At 44.1% G+C, this 16,207-nt stretch overlaps 1 protein-coding gene across 1 annotated transcript in view; it reads right to left on the bottom strand.

The window, feature by feature from the left end:
* Positions 1-15,965, bottom strand: part of FBXW8 (F-box and WD repeat domain containing 8) — a 65,341-nt gene extending 49,376 nt beyond the window's left edge. The window contains 3 exon segments of the mRNA XM_032230058.1: positions 250-414; positions 8,439-8,543; positions 15,623-15,965. Coding sequence (XP_032085949.1) covers positions 250-414; positions 8,439-8,543; positions 15,623-15,961 — 609 coding nt within the window. The 5' untranslated portion in view covers positions 15,962-15,965.
* Between the last annotated feature and the right edge of the window lie 242 nt (positions 15,966-16,207).

The following is a 16,207-nucleotide window of genomic DNA, read 5'->3' as shown; positions in this document are numbered from 1 at the left end:
GGTGGAAACTAATCAAGGAGAGAAGCAACTTAGAACTAAGGAGAAATTTCTTCACAGTGAGGACAATTAACCAGTGGAACAACTTGCCTCCAGAAGTTGTGAATGCCCCAACACTGGAAGTCTTTAAGAAGATGTTGGATAAATTTGTCTGAAGTGTTTCCTGCCTAGGCAGGGAGTTGGACTAGAAGACCTCCAAGGTCCCTTCCAACTCTGATATTGTATTGTATTGTAGAAGTTCTTCTCCCTTACTTTCCAGTTGGTTCGCAGAGTCTGCTCCTTTTCCCGACATTCCCGGAGAGTCTGTTTCCAACAGGGGAAGTCCGAGATTTGACTGTCAGACAGATAACCTTCCTGTTGACAAAGCCGGAACCACAGGACTTGGTCTTCCGCCAGTATCTTCCATGTTCGGCTCACCTAAAAGTAGGACAAATGCTCATGCTGAGAATTCTCTCACGGGGGGGGGGGGGGGGTGGGGAGACGGGACAAATAAACATGATGTTCTCAATGACTATGATGTGTATCACTTCAAAACAGGTCCTGCATTAATCTATTTCTTTCCATTCCATCTCTCTCTCTCTCATCTATCTATCTATCTATCTATCTATCTATCTATCTACCTACCTACCTACCTACCTACCTACCTACCTACCTCCCTCTCTATCTATCTATCTATCTATCTATCTATCTATCTATCTATCTATCTATCATCTATCTATCTATCTATTTATTTCTCTGTCTTTCTGTCTGTCTATATCTATCTATCTCTATCTATCTATCTATCTATCTATCATCTATCTATCTATCTATCTATCTATCTATCTATCTATCTATCTATCTATCTATCTATCTATCTATCTATCTACCACTCATCACGAAATCTACAGAACCGTAAAGCCTACAAACTTGAAATTTGGCATGTATGTTCCTCTTGGCTTCTGGGTGCTAGCTAAGAAAGGATTTTTCAAAATGACCATCAGAACATTAGTATTTCTTCTACAGTAAACACATTCTGGTGCTAAGGGGTTCTACTCCCCCTCCCCACCTGAAAAGAACTCTGTTCTAACTGCCAGTTGCCTCACATTCCATTACGTCAGTTCAAACTGGCAGACATTCCACTCCTTCACTCACTTTAGTACTGTAAGGAGCGATCTGGGGCTCCTTACAGTACTAAACGGTACCTCACCAAAATGTCTATGCCTTCCACCTATGGAATGGCTTCTGGGCTCAAGGCGGAGGGAGCGATATTCCCTTATGTGTTTCAATCAACGACCGCCACTGACCCAATGGATTGAACCAGAGTTAACCGGATTTCTCCTGCATTGCCTGATCACATAGTTCCGTCGCGAAGCACGGGTATCCAGCTAGTATTAAAATAAGATTGAAACACTGTTAAATGTAGTTACCTAGTTGGATCATGAAACATCTGCAAGAAAACAACCAATTTTAGAGAGCACGAAGGAAGGACCCCTCATTTCAACCCTGAGCTACAAATATTCTCCTTTCTTGGTAAAACATCAATGGCATCGCCAAGACCAGAGATGCAAATCCCGGGCACACTTTCTTTCTGCCCCCAAAAGTTAAAGGTTCAACGCTATTCACTCAAAGATACCCACATCTCACTGAATTACTGAAGATACCCACATCTCACTGAATTCTTAAATTCCAATTTATTTACATTTTAAAGGCAGAATAGCTGGGGGGGGTGGGGGGAAAAAACATCTCAGGGAAGCCAATTTCCAACAGCTCCAAAATAATCATGCTGAAAAACTCTGCAGAAGAGCACACATACAAAAAAAAACAACCCAAACAAGCCCAGAAGTGTATTTTCCCCCTACTTTTCTCAAAAAAAATAACCATGTGAATAATAAAGGCACGTAAAACAGCGAAGGCCAGTGCCAGGGGCAGAGATGGGCCAGTCTGCAGAGTGACACTCAAAAGGCTGGAGATTGTTGCCTCTGGTTACGAAGACGGAAAGCCGGAGACGTGAAGTGTTGCTATGAAAATCTCGGTTATGCAAACGAAGGGAGCGAGGCGCCTCCTTCCCCAGCCAATGGCTCGCTCGACGTTTACGGCCTAATGAATAGCAATGTGAAACAGACTGAAGCCTGCAGGTAAAATGACATTTTTAATCTCTCACAATAATTACATCCTTGTTGGGTTGGGGGGAAGAGAGAGAGAGAAGAGAGAGAGAGAGAGAGAGAGAGAGAGAGAGAGAGGGAAAGGAAGAGGGAGGGAGGAAAGGAGGAGAACAGAGAGGGAGGGAGGGAGGGAAAGAGAGAGAGAAGAGAGAGAAAAAAGAAGAGGAAGAAGGAGAAGAAAGGGGGAAGAGAGGGGAAGGAGAAAGAAAGGAGGAAGGAAGGAAGAAGAAGGAAAGAAAGAGAGAGAAAAGAAGGGGAGGGAGGAAAGGAGAAAAAGAGGGAGGAAGGGAGAGGGGAAAGAGAGAGAGAAGAGAGAGAAGAGGAAGGAGGAGAAGAAAAGGGAGGAAGGGAGAGGGAAGAAGAAAGAAGGAAGGAAGGAAGGAAGGAAGAAGGAAGGAAAGAGAGAGAAAGAAGAGGGAGGGAGGAAAGAAGAATAGAGAGGGAGGAAGGAAGAGGGGAAACAGAGAGAGAGAAAAAGAGAAGGAAGGAGGAGAAGAAAGAGGGAGGAAGGGAGAGGGGAAGGAGAAAGAAAAAAAGAGAGAGAGAGAGAACTTTCCTTGCAAATAAGAAATGAGCACTTGGGGTGCGGGTGGGGAAGATGCTTGCCCAACAGGTCCCAGCTGGACATATGTACAGGTAGTCCTCGAGTACACCGTAACAGAGGCTGAAGCCGTAACAGTCATAAAACAGGTCAGTCATGTGACTGCCCCGACTTGACGGCAGGGCTGAGAGAGAGAGACTGGCCCCAGGTCACCCATTGCCTTTTGCCTTAAGAGAACCAGAACTCACCCCCTCCCAGTTTGTAGTCTGACAGTTTAACCACACACCAAAAAGTCTCTCTCGAACCTCCGTATTTTTCAGAGTATAAGACGCACCTTCCCCCACCCCAAAAGGGGGTGAAAATTTAGATGCATATTATAGACCGAATACGGGTGTTTTTGGCCTCCCGATTTCTCTGTGCGTCACACATTTGTCCTCCCCTGCACCCAGATAATCCGCAGTGCTCTGCACATCCTGCTTTTGCCAAAAACAGGACCATTTTTACCAAAAAAGGGGCCAGTTTTTGGACTCCCAAGCCAGCTGCTACTCCCAAGTTGGCCAAAAATGGGCCCGTTTTTTTTTGGCTTAAATGGGTCGTGCGCACTGCAGAGTGCTCAGGGGGGGGGGGCGAAAACACCATGAGGTGGCCAAAACTATTTTTTCTCTTGTTTTCCTTCTGTAAATTTAGGTGCGTCTTATAGTCCAAAATATACGGTAGCTCAATGTATAGAAAACACTCCCCGACCCACTGAGAGCAAATATCCACCGTTCCATATACCTTCGTGGTTGCAATGGCCGTGGTTCTACTTTCCCAAAACCATGCCAGCTCTGGACATTCAGGGAAACCCAAGCACTTTTCACAACAACAACACGTTTTTCAGAGTGGCAACATTCGACACCCGTCTGTTTCTCCCCGTTGTGGGCTGTGGCGGCGGGCGAGTGCTTTAAAAGACGGGGCTGCCGTATGCAAAGAGGCAGCTGTTTGGCAGGAGTTAAAATACTCCGAGTGTTTAAAAAGAGAGGCTCTCGTGCCCAGTTTCCACAGGGGAGGTGATTTGCTGAGATTTATAAACTCCGTGGCAAACTAAAATAAAAAAAAAAGGATTTGCCAACTGCGGCTCGTTCGGAAGTAAAGGAGATGGAGAAATAATTTTCAAGTCACTGCTTCTTCTTTTGGGGGGGGGGCGGGCGGGAGGGCAAATTTAAGCTCTTTTTAAGAAACCCCCATCAAGGACCGGGTCACAGAAATGAGGGGACGAATAAAGGTTGGGATTATATATATATATATATATATATATATATATATATATATATATATATATATATATATATATATATATTCCCCGCTGTGATTTTAATCAGGTTACTCTCAAGCCCCACGGGCTTTATCCGGCTGAAATTTCTGAGGACGCCTCCAAGTTGAAATGGCCCATTAAGAGGCTAGAAACTGGCAGAGCCCAGCCGATGGCGGCTTCCTCAAGTGAGGAAGCAGCTGCAAAAACAAAACAACCCCACACACACAAACAGCCCTAATGGAAAGTGTCTTAAGCGCTTTTGTACGCTGCCGTAGCGGCTCTATTTAATGCGGGCGGGCGCACGCCTTTGGCGCAACCCAAAGCCAGAAGCGACTGCTGGAGGCGACAACAGGTGAGGGTTCAGTGCCAAAGGCTTGAAAGAGCCCCCATCCCCCTGGCTAGAATTAGAATAACAAGTTGGAAGGTTCCTCGGAGGTCTTCTAGTCCAACCCCCTGCTTAGACGGGAAACCCTACACCGCTTCAGACAAATGGTTATCCAAGGAGAATTGGGCACGTAAGTAAGTAAACAGAATGGCTGCTCATACGTAAGGCTCATCTTTAATAGAGTGTCTTTTTAACAGGGTAACAGAGTGGGAAGGGACCTCGGAGGTCTTCTAGTCCAACCCCCTGCTCAAGCAGGAGACCTCCGAGGTCCCTTCCCACTCTGTTTATTTGCACTTTTCAAGCTAGACGGTTGGAGTTGTGTTCCTCTCCATTGCTCCCTTCTCCAAAATCTTCAATCAAAAAGGGGAACAAGAGAAATTACACATATAACAGAATAACGGAAGTTGGAAGGGACCTTGGAGGTCTTCTAGTCCAACTCCTTGCTCAAGCAGGAGACCCTGTATCATTCCAGACAAAGGGCTATCCAATCTCTCTTAAAAACTTCCAGTGTTGGAGCATTCACAACTTCTGGAGGCAACTTCTGTTTCACTGGTTAATTGTTCTAACTGTCAGGAGATTCCTCCTCAGTTCTGTTGCTTCTCTCCTTGATTAGTTTCCACCCATTGCTTCTTGTCCTGCCTTCAAGTCCTCTGGAGAATAGCTTGACTCTCTCTTCTTTGGGGCAGCCCCTGAGATATTGGAAGACTGCTATCATTTCTCCCCTAGTCCTTCTTTTCATCAAACTAGACATACCCAATCTGTGAATAGAAGCTTTTCTTTGCTCTCTCCCCAACAACAAAGATGTAGCTTAAACAGGGATTGACGCTGGCCAGGAAGGAGGCACGGGGCTGTGTCATTTCTCTTTTGTGTAACAATCTCAGTTCAATTCTGCAGATTTTGAAGAGCGGAGTTATTTTCTGGAGAGCTTTTTTTTTTTTTTTTTTTAAACTATCAGTCAGTTGTCACTTTGGCAACTATCCAAGCTTAAAAACTCTCTCTCTCTCTCCGGGGGGCTCTTCTGCTAAGCTAACCAGTCCCATTAACTAGCAGAGTTTTGAGCGCTGCTAAACGATCTTTTATAAAAATATAAAAATCCTTGACAAAGGCAATGAAAAGACAGCAGGGCCTTCTACTTAGTCAAGAACAATGCCGTCTTTCCAATATGTGTGTGTGTGTGTGTGTGTGGTCTTTATGTGTATGTTGTGTGTGTGTGTATGTGTGTATTGTTCACAACCCCTGGTATGCCCAAATAGGGGAGGAACATACTGCTTTCCTTTTCTGTCTATCGACTCACTCTGGGAGCCATCCAGGCAGAAAGCCATTTTTTTATGTTGCCTTGATACATTTGTGTTGCATTTGTGCTGATAAATAAATAAAGGGAGACTAGTATAGATCTATTTCAAGCTACTTAGCTCTCATCAGCTAGCCATATCCTTACTGGGAATTGAACCTGGGCTGTATTACATATTAGGCAGTTATATTAGCCACTAAGCCACAGGCTCTCCTCCTTTATCAGCATATATTTGCTGATATATATTGGGCATACCAAGGGTTGTGACACAATACATACCTATTTCCCTGGCTTAGCTGATAAGGAGAGCCTGTGGCTTAGTGGCTAATATACTGCCTAAGATGTAAAAAACAGCCCAGGTTCGAATCCCAGTAAGGGTATGGCTAGCTGATGAGAGCTAAATAGCTTGAAATAGATCTATACTAGACTCCCTTTATTTATTTATCAGCACAAATGCAACATATGTATGTATGTATATATGTATGTGTGTGTGTGTATGTGTGTATGTGTATATATTATATATATATATATATATATGATAGATAGATAGATAGATAGATAGATAGATAGAGATAGATAGATAGAGAATATAAAATCAAAAGCCACCGAGAGAAAAATGAAGTCAGCCTTCATATTACGGCTTCCCTCTTTCCTCGATCCGCTTTGGAAGTGGGTTGAGAGCTCACTTTGCCTTACCTCATCTCTCACTTCAAAAGCCTTGTAAAAAACCTAGCTCTTTGGCTTGGCCCTCCACCATCTCCCAAATTATCCAGGGCCCGCTTCTGCAGCATTGTCCTTGTAGGGTACGATAAAAGCCATTTCCAAAGGAACCACGGAGGAGGAGGAGGAGAGGAGGAGGAGGAGGAGGAGAGAGGAGGGGAGAGGAGGAGGAGGAGAAGAGGAGGAGAGGGAGGAGAGGGGAGAGGAAAGAGGAGAGGAAGAGGAGGAGGAGGAGGAAGGGGAGAAGGAGGAGGAGAAGGAGAAAGAAAGAGAAGAAGGAGAAGGAGAGGAGAAGAAGAAGAAGAAAGAAGAGAAGAAGAAGAAAGAAGAAGAGAAGAAGAGAAGAAGAGAAGAAGAATTTTGGGAAACTAAGAAGGTTGATAAGCACAGCTATCCTCTGGACCGGTTTTCCCCAAAATAAGACCCAACTGGAAAATAAGCATGATTAGCATGATTGTTCAGGATGCTTATAAGCCCTATCCTCAAAAATAAGACCCAGTTAAGATCTTCAACCAGAAGGATGCATTTAGTATTTTATTTCCCCGACAACAGGACCTAAACAGAAAATAAGCCCTAATGTGTTTTTGGAGCAAACATTAATAGAAGACCCAGTCTATTTTTTGGGAACAGGGGAAAAGACAATTGGTACAGTAGGAAACATTCTCAATCTAAGGAAACAGAACCCAAAGCTATAAAAGCAAATATTTTATCATTCCCCCCCCCCCTTATTGCGTCACATGCTTTGATCCTCATTCTAGGATTTACATCTGGAATGATCCAAGGAAATCTTGGTTACCAAGATTTATACCAACAGTAGTTTATTATTATTTCTTGGGGAAAAAAAACCCATTTAGGATTATTACAGTCAGAAAAGACTGGGGAGTGTTACTCATTTAAGGTTGCTATAAACATTTAGAATTGTTACACTTCTGTGTGCCAACTCAGGAAGCTCAAACTGCCCTAAGAGCTGCTGATTCTGTTCTACACAGAGAATGATTGAGTCTGTTATCTGCACAGGCCAGTTTTCGGCACTGCCGCGCACACGAAGGGATCATGCTCCAGAAGCACGCATGGGCACCCAACAATCAGCATGCGCATCCCGGTTTTTTAGCACTGCCGTGCACTCGAAGGACAGCTGATCGTGCGTGCCAGAAACCCAAGACAAACAGGGAAGGCTACTTGGGGCATGCCTGCCATAGATTTGCCATCATGGCCCTATAGCCAGAATTACCAACGGAATTAAATCCGCGGGGATTCCTATGGTTTAAGAAAAACCGGAATCCCTCATCATCCCAGAAACCAGAATAAGAGTGACAGGAAAAACATTTCTGGCCGAATGCTAGGAAAATCTTAGCGATGAAAAGAGTTTGACAGCAGATCCGATTTCCCTTCACTGGATGTGCTTAAAAGTTGAACGTCCTTCTACCAGGAATACTTTCATTGAGAACTGGCACGGAGGGTGCGATGGGATTGTGGGGGGGACAAATGACTTTTTTGCAATTATTTCACCCCATAATATAAACTGCAAAGGCTGAACCGGTCACATAAAAAGCAAGATTCCTGCATATGTATGAGAGAATTTTTCATTTTCTGTTTATCTTAGGAAAGAGAGGAGAAGAGGGGAGGAGTGGAAATTCCCAGGGCTAAAACATGTCAAATGAAGTTACAGCTCCAATGCTAATTGAAGGCCAAACAAACAATTTGTTTCGTTTCTCTCTCCTCCTCTCTCTCCCTCCCCCTCCTTCTCTCTCTTTCTCTCATTTTCCACTTTCTCTTTCTGTTCTTTCTCTGATACGAGTGCAGTGCTTCCCAACGTTGATCCTTCGTTAGCCAAAACCACTGATAGAACGTAGGATAATAATATGGTTGGAAGGGACCGCAGAGCACTTTCTAATTGCTAAGAAGGTGTAGCAGCCTCTCTCTCTCTCTCTCTCTCTCTCTCTCTCTCTCTCTCTCTCCCTCTCTCTTCTCTCTCTCCTTCTCTTTCTCTCTCACCGCTCAGTTGCGTTGTTTTTTTCCCCTTCTATTACATCTTGCTAAATTGCCACCGCAAGCAGAGTGAGGCTTACCTGAGCGCACCTGCCCAGCTCTAGTCTGCCAAGGGACTGAAATATTTTCAACGCCAATTCGTAAGGCAATTGGACGTCAAAGAAGGGAACTTCGTTGATTTCGTTCTGAAAAAGAAGCAAATGAAAAAGAGAGGTTTTATTTCATTGCTTGCAAACATGCAAATGGGAACTAAGTGATGGTTAAATTGGGGTTATCTGGGGGAGGGGTGTGTGACATGATACCAGTGTTCCAATATTTGGGGGAGAGGGGCTGCCACAAAGAAGAGAGGATCAATCTATTCTCCAAAGCATCTGAAGGAAGGGGTGGATGGAAGCCATGGAGGGAAACTAATCAAGGAGAGAAGCAAACCTAGAAATAAGGAGAAATTTCCCAAAAGTGAGAACAATAAACCAGTGGAAGGGCTTGTCTTCAGAAGTTGTGGGTGCCCCTGTTGTGTAAAATATAGAAAGTACCAAAAGAATATAATTAATAGTTAAATAAATCATGGAGAGGATTGTTATAGTATTAGACATTTTAAGGTATTGGTATTAAGCTAGGAATAGATTAAATAATGAATATGATCGTAAATTTTAATTGTTTGCACAAAATATTTGTACCCAGAGGACACAGTTTAATGGAAGATGGATTGTTTAAATTAAAATAAAATAAAAACTTAAAAAAAATTGTGGGTGCCCCAATACTGGAGGTTTTCAAGAAGAGATTGGATAGCTCTTTTGTCTGGAATGATACAGGATCTCTTGCTTGAGCAAGGGGTTGGACTAGAAGACCTCCAAGGTCCCTTCCAATTCTTCTGTTATTCTGTTATATGTGTAATTTCTCTTGTTCCCCTTTTTGATTGAATATTTTGGAGAAGGGAACAATGGAGAAGAACGCAACTCCAATCGTCTAGCCTGAAAAGTGGAAATAAACAGAGTGAGAAGGGACCTCGGAGGTCTCCTCCTTGAGCAGGGGGTTGGACTAGAAGATCTCTGAGGTCCCTTTCCACTCTGTTATCCTGTTAAAAAGACCCTCTATCTGAAGATGAGCCTTATGCATGAGCCAGCCCATTCTGCTTACTTACTTACATGCCCAATTCTCCTTGCTGTGACATATTCGGCTGTAACACCCAGCTCAAATTATACCAACTTTTTTCATCATTAACATTTAACCAGGTGTGATGATAACTTTAGAGAATTTGCTACACTTTAATATACAGGTAGTCCTTGACGTATAGGGATGCCGTGGCTCAGTGGCTAAGACGCTGAGCTTGTCGATCAGAAAGGTCGGCAGTTCAGCGGTTCTAATCCCTAGCGTCGCGTAACGGAGTGAGCTCCTGTGACTTGTCCCATCAGTATGCGGACAATACACAGTTGTATCTGTCCGCCCCGTGCCAACTCAATGAAGCGATGGACGTGATGAGCCAGGGCCTTGAGGCTGTTAGAGACTGGATGGGGGTTAACAAGCTTGTACTCAATCCAGATAAGACCGAGTGGCTGCTGTGCTTCCCTCCCAATAATTGGCCAAGTGTTCCATCTCTCAGGCTGGGGGGTCAAATACTACGCCCCTCAGATAGGGTCCGCAACTTGGGAGTCCTCCTGGACCCACAGCTGACTTTCGAACACCATTTGTCAGCTGTGACCAGGGGGGCATTTGCCCAGGTTCGCCTGGTGCACCAGTTGCGTCCCTACCTGAACCGGGAGGCTCTCACAACAGTCACTCATGCCCTTGTGACCTCTAGGCTGGAGTACTGCAATGTGCTCTACATGGGGCTGCCCTTGAAGAGTATTCGGCGACTTCAGCTGGTCCAGCCCCACCCGCGCGAGCGATCGTGGGTGCACCTCGTTTCACCCCACGTAACACCTATCCTCCGCGAGCTGCACTGGCTGCCTGTTGATCTGGGTGCGCTTCAAGGTGCTTGTTGTCACCTACAAAGCCCTTCATGGTATTGGATCTGGATACTTGAGAGACCGCCTACTGCCAATTACCTCCACTAGGCCAATAAGATCCCATAGATTAGGCCTCCTCCGAATTCCATCAGCCAGTCAATGTCGACTGGCAACTACCCGGAGGAGAGCCTTCTCAGTGGCTGCTCCGACCCTATGGAACGAACTCCCCGTGGAGATTCGTACCCTCACCACCCTCCAGACCTTCCGCATAGCCCTTAAAACCTGGCTGTCCCGACAAGCCTGGGGCTAAGATTTCAACCCCACCCGAATAGTATGACTGTTGCGTTATTTTTAACGATGTACTGTTTTATGTGTGTATTTTTGTCTTGTACTCCCCTCCCCCTTGGATTGTGAGCCGCCCTGAGTCCCCCCAGGGAAAAGGGCGGCATATAAATAAAGGAAGCCAGATTCACTTTACAACTGTGTTACTAACCTTAACCACCACAGGGATTCACTTAACAACAAGCGGCAAGAAAGGTCATCAAATGGGGCAAAACACACTTAACAACTGTCTTGCTTAGCAGCAAAAATTTTGGGCTCATTTGTGGTCGTAAGTTGAGGACTACCTGTAGCAGGTTTTGCCAAAGGCCTGATCTGCAAAGGTGAACAGATTAAAATTGGGCAAAATCTAACAAAACAATCTGGTTTTGTTTTTTTTAAATGCTGCATGAATATATCTCAATCCATTTTTCCGACATCCACAAGTTGCTGAAATATTTATTAAAGGAGGGAGAATCAATAAAGTGCATTTCGGATCCCCAGGGCTGGAGGGATTTTCAAACAGGGATTCACCTTGGAGGGGGAAGATTTAACCTCAAATCTCTTCTCTGAAGACCCTGTGGAAACTTTTACAGCTTCTGGTATCAGAGCTTCTGCCTGTCAGCTGCACCTCCATAACTGTCTGGTTCGGCTCTGCAACCCAACAAGACAGACACAGACTTAAACGGATAATTAGATCTGCAGAAAAAACAACCTGCTACCAACCTGCCTTCCATTGAGGACCTGTGCACTGCACGAGTCAAAAGAGGGCTGTGAAAATATCTACAGACCCCTCGCATCCTGGACATGAATTGTTTCAACTCCTACCCTCAAACGACACTATAGAGCACTGCACACTAAGACAACTAGACACAAGGACAGTTTTTCCCCAAACACCATCTCTCTGCTAAACAACTAATTCCCACAACACTGTCAAACTATTACTAAGGCTGCATTACTATTACTATTAATCTTCTCATCGTTCCTATCACCCATCTCCTCCCTTAGGACTGCAGGACTGTCACTTTGTTGCTCGTATCCTCACGATTTATATTGATTGTTTCCTAGTATGATTTGATTGCTTATTGTACCCTATGACTATCATTAGGCGTTGTACCTTATGATGCTTGAGGAATGTATTTTTTTATGTACACCGAGAGCTCATGCACCAAAGACAAATTCCTTGTGTCCAATCACACTTGACCAATAAAGAATTCTATTCTAAGTCTATTCTATTCTTTTATTCTTGATTAATATTTTATTCTCCTTATGTACACTGAGAGCATATGAACCAAAGACAAATTCCTTGTGTGTCCAATCACACTTGGCCAATAAAGAATTCTATTCTAATTCTATTCTATTCTATTCTTTATTCTTGATTAATATATTTTATTCTCATGTACACTGAGAGCATATGAACCAAAGACAAATTCCTTGTGTGTCCAATCACCCTTGGCCAATAAAGAATTCTATTCTATTCTATTCTATTCTATTCTATTCTCTCTTCTCTTCTCCTATTCTATCTCCTCTTCTCTTCCCTACTCCACTCCACACAATTCCATTCATATTCTATTCTATTCTTTTATTCTTGATTAATATATTTTATTCTCCTTATGTACACTGAAAGCATATGCACCAAAGACAAATTCCTTGTGTGTCCAATCACACTCGGCCAATAAAGAATTCTATTCTATTCTGTTCTGTTCCATTCCATTCCATTCCAGTTTATTCCACTCATTTTTATTCTATTCTATTCTTTATTACTTAATATATTTTATTCTCCTTATGTACACTGAGAGCATATGCACCAAAGACAAATTCCTTGTGTCCAATCACAGTTTGCCAATAAAGAATTCTATTCTATTCTGTTCTGTTCTATTCATTGTCTCTATTCTATTCTATTCCATTCATCTTAACAATGATTTGGCCCACAAAGAATGTTAATGGTTTCTAATCAAGCATTTTTTCTTCCCGATTTTTAAGACAGGAGTAAACCAAAGTCGAGGTAGTCCTCGATTTACGACCACAAATGAGCCCAAAATCTCCATTGCTAAGCAAGACGGTTAAGTGAGTTTTGCCCCATTTTTCTGAGTGGGTTGAGAGATGTAAAGTCTAATCCATGTTTTCCACACGACAATCAATATTTATCCAACACATTCAACCAAATGCAAAGAAGCCACTTTAAAGCTTATTGGGGTACGGATCCCTTTGTCCTTTCTTGTCTCTAAATCTTATGGCTGGAAAAAAGAATTCAAAAGCAGTAAAGGAGAAAACTAAACTCCATCCCAAGACATGGTGCTGCTACAAATAAGCCCACGAATGAAATAAGTTATTTGAATTCAGAGGATTTCTGAGTGGCGTCACTACCTTTATTGTATGCCTATTGTTAGATCCGAATATCAATTAGCACAAATGCAAGAAAAGAATGCAGAGAACGGGGGAGGGGTCTATCTGGTTACAACAGCTCCATATCCCCCCTCCCCCCTTTTTTTAATGTGATGGACAAAATCCAAAAGATAAACATTGGCTTCTGCTCCTTGGAGACACACATTTACACATCAGCGCACTAATGGAACTCAAGTTCGGTAAATGGATTAATTCGCTGCCATCAGAAATTTAATCTATGGCTTTTTAGAAGGGGCGAAAAAAGAAAAGTGCAGTTAACCAGAATGGAGAGAACACGCTCCTTTTAAACACTGCACACATTGTGTTAAAAAATATCTATCAGAGTTATAGCTAAGGTACATACTTTTGGAGTGGGGGGGGAGATAACAGACAATTCTTGACTGTGAAAGCATTAAGTATGATGCTTTCAAATTGAAGCTATTTCCCAAAGCATCTGAAGCCAGACAAGGAATAATGGATGGATGCTGACCAAGGGAGATTCAACCTTAGAAATAAGGAGGAATTTTCTGATAGTGAGAACAATCAATCCATGGAACAGAGTTGCCTTGGGAAGTTGTGGGGACTTCATCACTTGAGACTTTCAAGAAGAGATTGGACTGCCATTTGTCAGAAATGGTGTAGGGTCTCCTGCTTGAGCAGGGGGTTGGACTAGATGACCCATAAGGTCCCTTCCAACTCTGTTAATCTCTTCTGCAGTTGAATTAGGACCGGGGAGATCTGGGTTCAAATCACACAAAAATCACGCTTCTAATGCACAAGGAAATGTGTAACTAAGATAAAGGCATCTTTGAGTCATATGCCAATGCCATTCACTTCATCTTGCCGCCTATTATCCATGCTCATATCATCCTCAGCTATAATTAACAGATGGCTTTTCCCCCCCCACTCCAATTCCAACACCACACAACCTATTCACTTGCAGGCTATTGAAAGACCCAGTGTAACTGGGAATACAGGCAGAAAAGGACACACGGAGAACCCATCAGAGAAAGGAAATAAGAAAAGGACAACAACGGAAAGGAGGGAGGATGAGGGAGAAGGAGAAAGGGTAAAGCAGAGGAAGTGAGGGAGGAAGTAAGGGTAGGAGAGGGTAAAGGAGGAGAAGAGAGGAGGATGGGGGAAAGAGAGGGAAGAAGGAAAGAGAAAGAGAAAAGGCAGAGAAGGGAGGTTGAGAAGACAGGAGTAGGGTTGTTGCAAAATAACATGGACGTAAGAAAGTGACATCAACTGAGTTTTTTATATTTGTAAAAGATAGTGATAAATGTTATTGGTTAATAGATAAATGTTAATAGTATTTACAAGAATGTATATTTGTGAATATACTGTATTTGAAAGGGAAAAATAAAAAAACTTTATGCAAAAAATGACACACGATGCCAATGAGGAATAGATTTCACACCAATGTCATTTTCCAACTCCAAGGAGTGATTCAGTGACTTTGGGCCAGTCCCTACTCCCTCAGTCCAATTAATCTTGTGAAGGGGTTTTTTTTTTGGGGGGGGGGGGGTTGGAGGGTTTGATTAATTTTGGGGTGATGGTGTTATGAACATGATCTTAACCCCCTCTCTAAAAATCTAGGCGACAACATGCAGCAATGAAAGGCAACAAATATGGTACAGTATGTCAAAGCCTCCTGCTTTTCGGAGGGAGCATCCCTTACCCCAAGTGAAATCTGCCTGCCTTAGAAGATCAGGTTTGTTTTGTTTTTCCACCCAATGCAGGATGGGCAGCTGTTTTCCTTCTTTCTTCTTCTTTCCTTTTTCCTCCTCCTTCAGCACTTATGTGTATCTGCCACGCTTTTGATTTTACACTGTGGGTTTCTACATGTTGTTGCTTTGTTGTGGGGTCCTAATTGATATTTAGGGTTACTGAATAATAGGTTTTTTTAAAATCCTTTTCATTAGTATAGTATCGTATAATTAATATATATATATAAATATATACATATATGTACACATACACACTAGAGATATACATACTAGAGATAGATAGATAGATAGATAGATAGATAGATAGATAGATAGATAGATAGATAGATAGATATAGAAGATAGATAGAGGGATGGGAGAGATGATGGATGGATAAGAGAGATAGAGATAGATAGATAGATAGAGATAGATAGATAGATAGATAGATAGATAATACAGAGGGATGGGGAGATGATGGATTGATGATGGATAATAGATAGATAGATAGATAGATAATAGATAGATGATAGATAGATAGATAGATAGTACATACATACATCATAATACTACATGAAAGAGAGATGAGAGATTAGATAGATAGTTGATCCTCCTGCCTAGAGGATGGATGGTGGACGACAGACACAGACCCACACACAAACAAAAACCACACAATAGGAAAAACGGGGGGGCGTGGACCCTTCCTTTGGCCCAGCAGAATCAGCAATCGAAGAGTCATCTAAAAAGCGGGACGGGCGGCGGGGATCATGGGCTCTGTCGTCCAACCCACCCTGCAGGACACCAAGTGGGGGAAAGAGGTTCCCGTGAAGGGTGGGGGCTCCAGGCCCTTCAATCTAAAAGGGGGGAGAACCCGCTGAAGCCCCCAAAAGGAGCCTTGAGTCCCCATACCAGGTCTCGGATGAGCTGCCCCAGCAGGTCCTCCTTTCCTCCTCCTCCGCCTCCGGGGTCTCCGCAGCGGGGCCGGGGTCCCCCTCAGGTGAGATGCGGAGGAGGCGCTGGCGGCGGCGGCGCTTCCTCCAGCAGCCCCCCGACGAGACCCCCGTAGCCGCCCCAGCTTCGCACCGGCTGAGGCTCTTCGCCTTCCGTTTCCCGAGGCCTCTTCCGGCTCCCGCCGCTCTTCTGCCGACGCCGCCTCGGATCTTCCCGGGCCAACTCGGCTTGCCAGCGGCGGCGGAAGGAATCCAGCGCCGACGAAGAAGACGACGACGACGCCTCCTCCTCCACCATGGCGGCCCGGCGCGCCGACGGACCGGCCACTTCCGGCCGCGATGGTCCGGTTCGCAAAAGCGGGCGGCTGGGAAACCGCGGGCGGCGCACGAACGTTCCGCCCCAGCAAAGGAAGACGGTTTCCGTGCCCCCCCCCCAAAATATCCTGGAATTTGGCGCGTGCCCGTTCCGTGCGCGTCACGTGACGGCGGAGAAAGTGTGAAGTTTCGCCCGACATGCGGGGGGGGGGTTGCAAAAAAACCCCCC

Source organism: Thamnophis elegans, chromosome 13 (assembly GCF_009769535.1).
Source record: "Thamnophis elegans isolate rThaEle1 chromosome 13, rThaEle1.pri, whole genome shotgun sequence".
Classification (NCBI taxonomy): Eukaryota; Metazoa; Chordata; class Lepidosauria; order Squamata; family Colubridae; genus Thamnophis; species Thamnophis elegans.
This window is presented reverse-complemented; position numbering and strand designations above follow the sequence as displayed.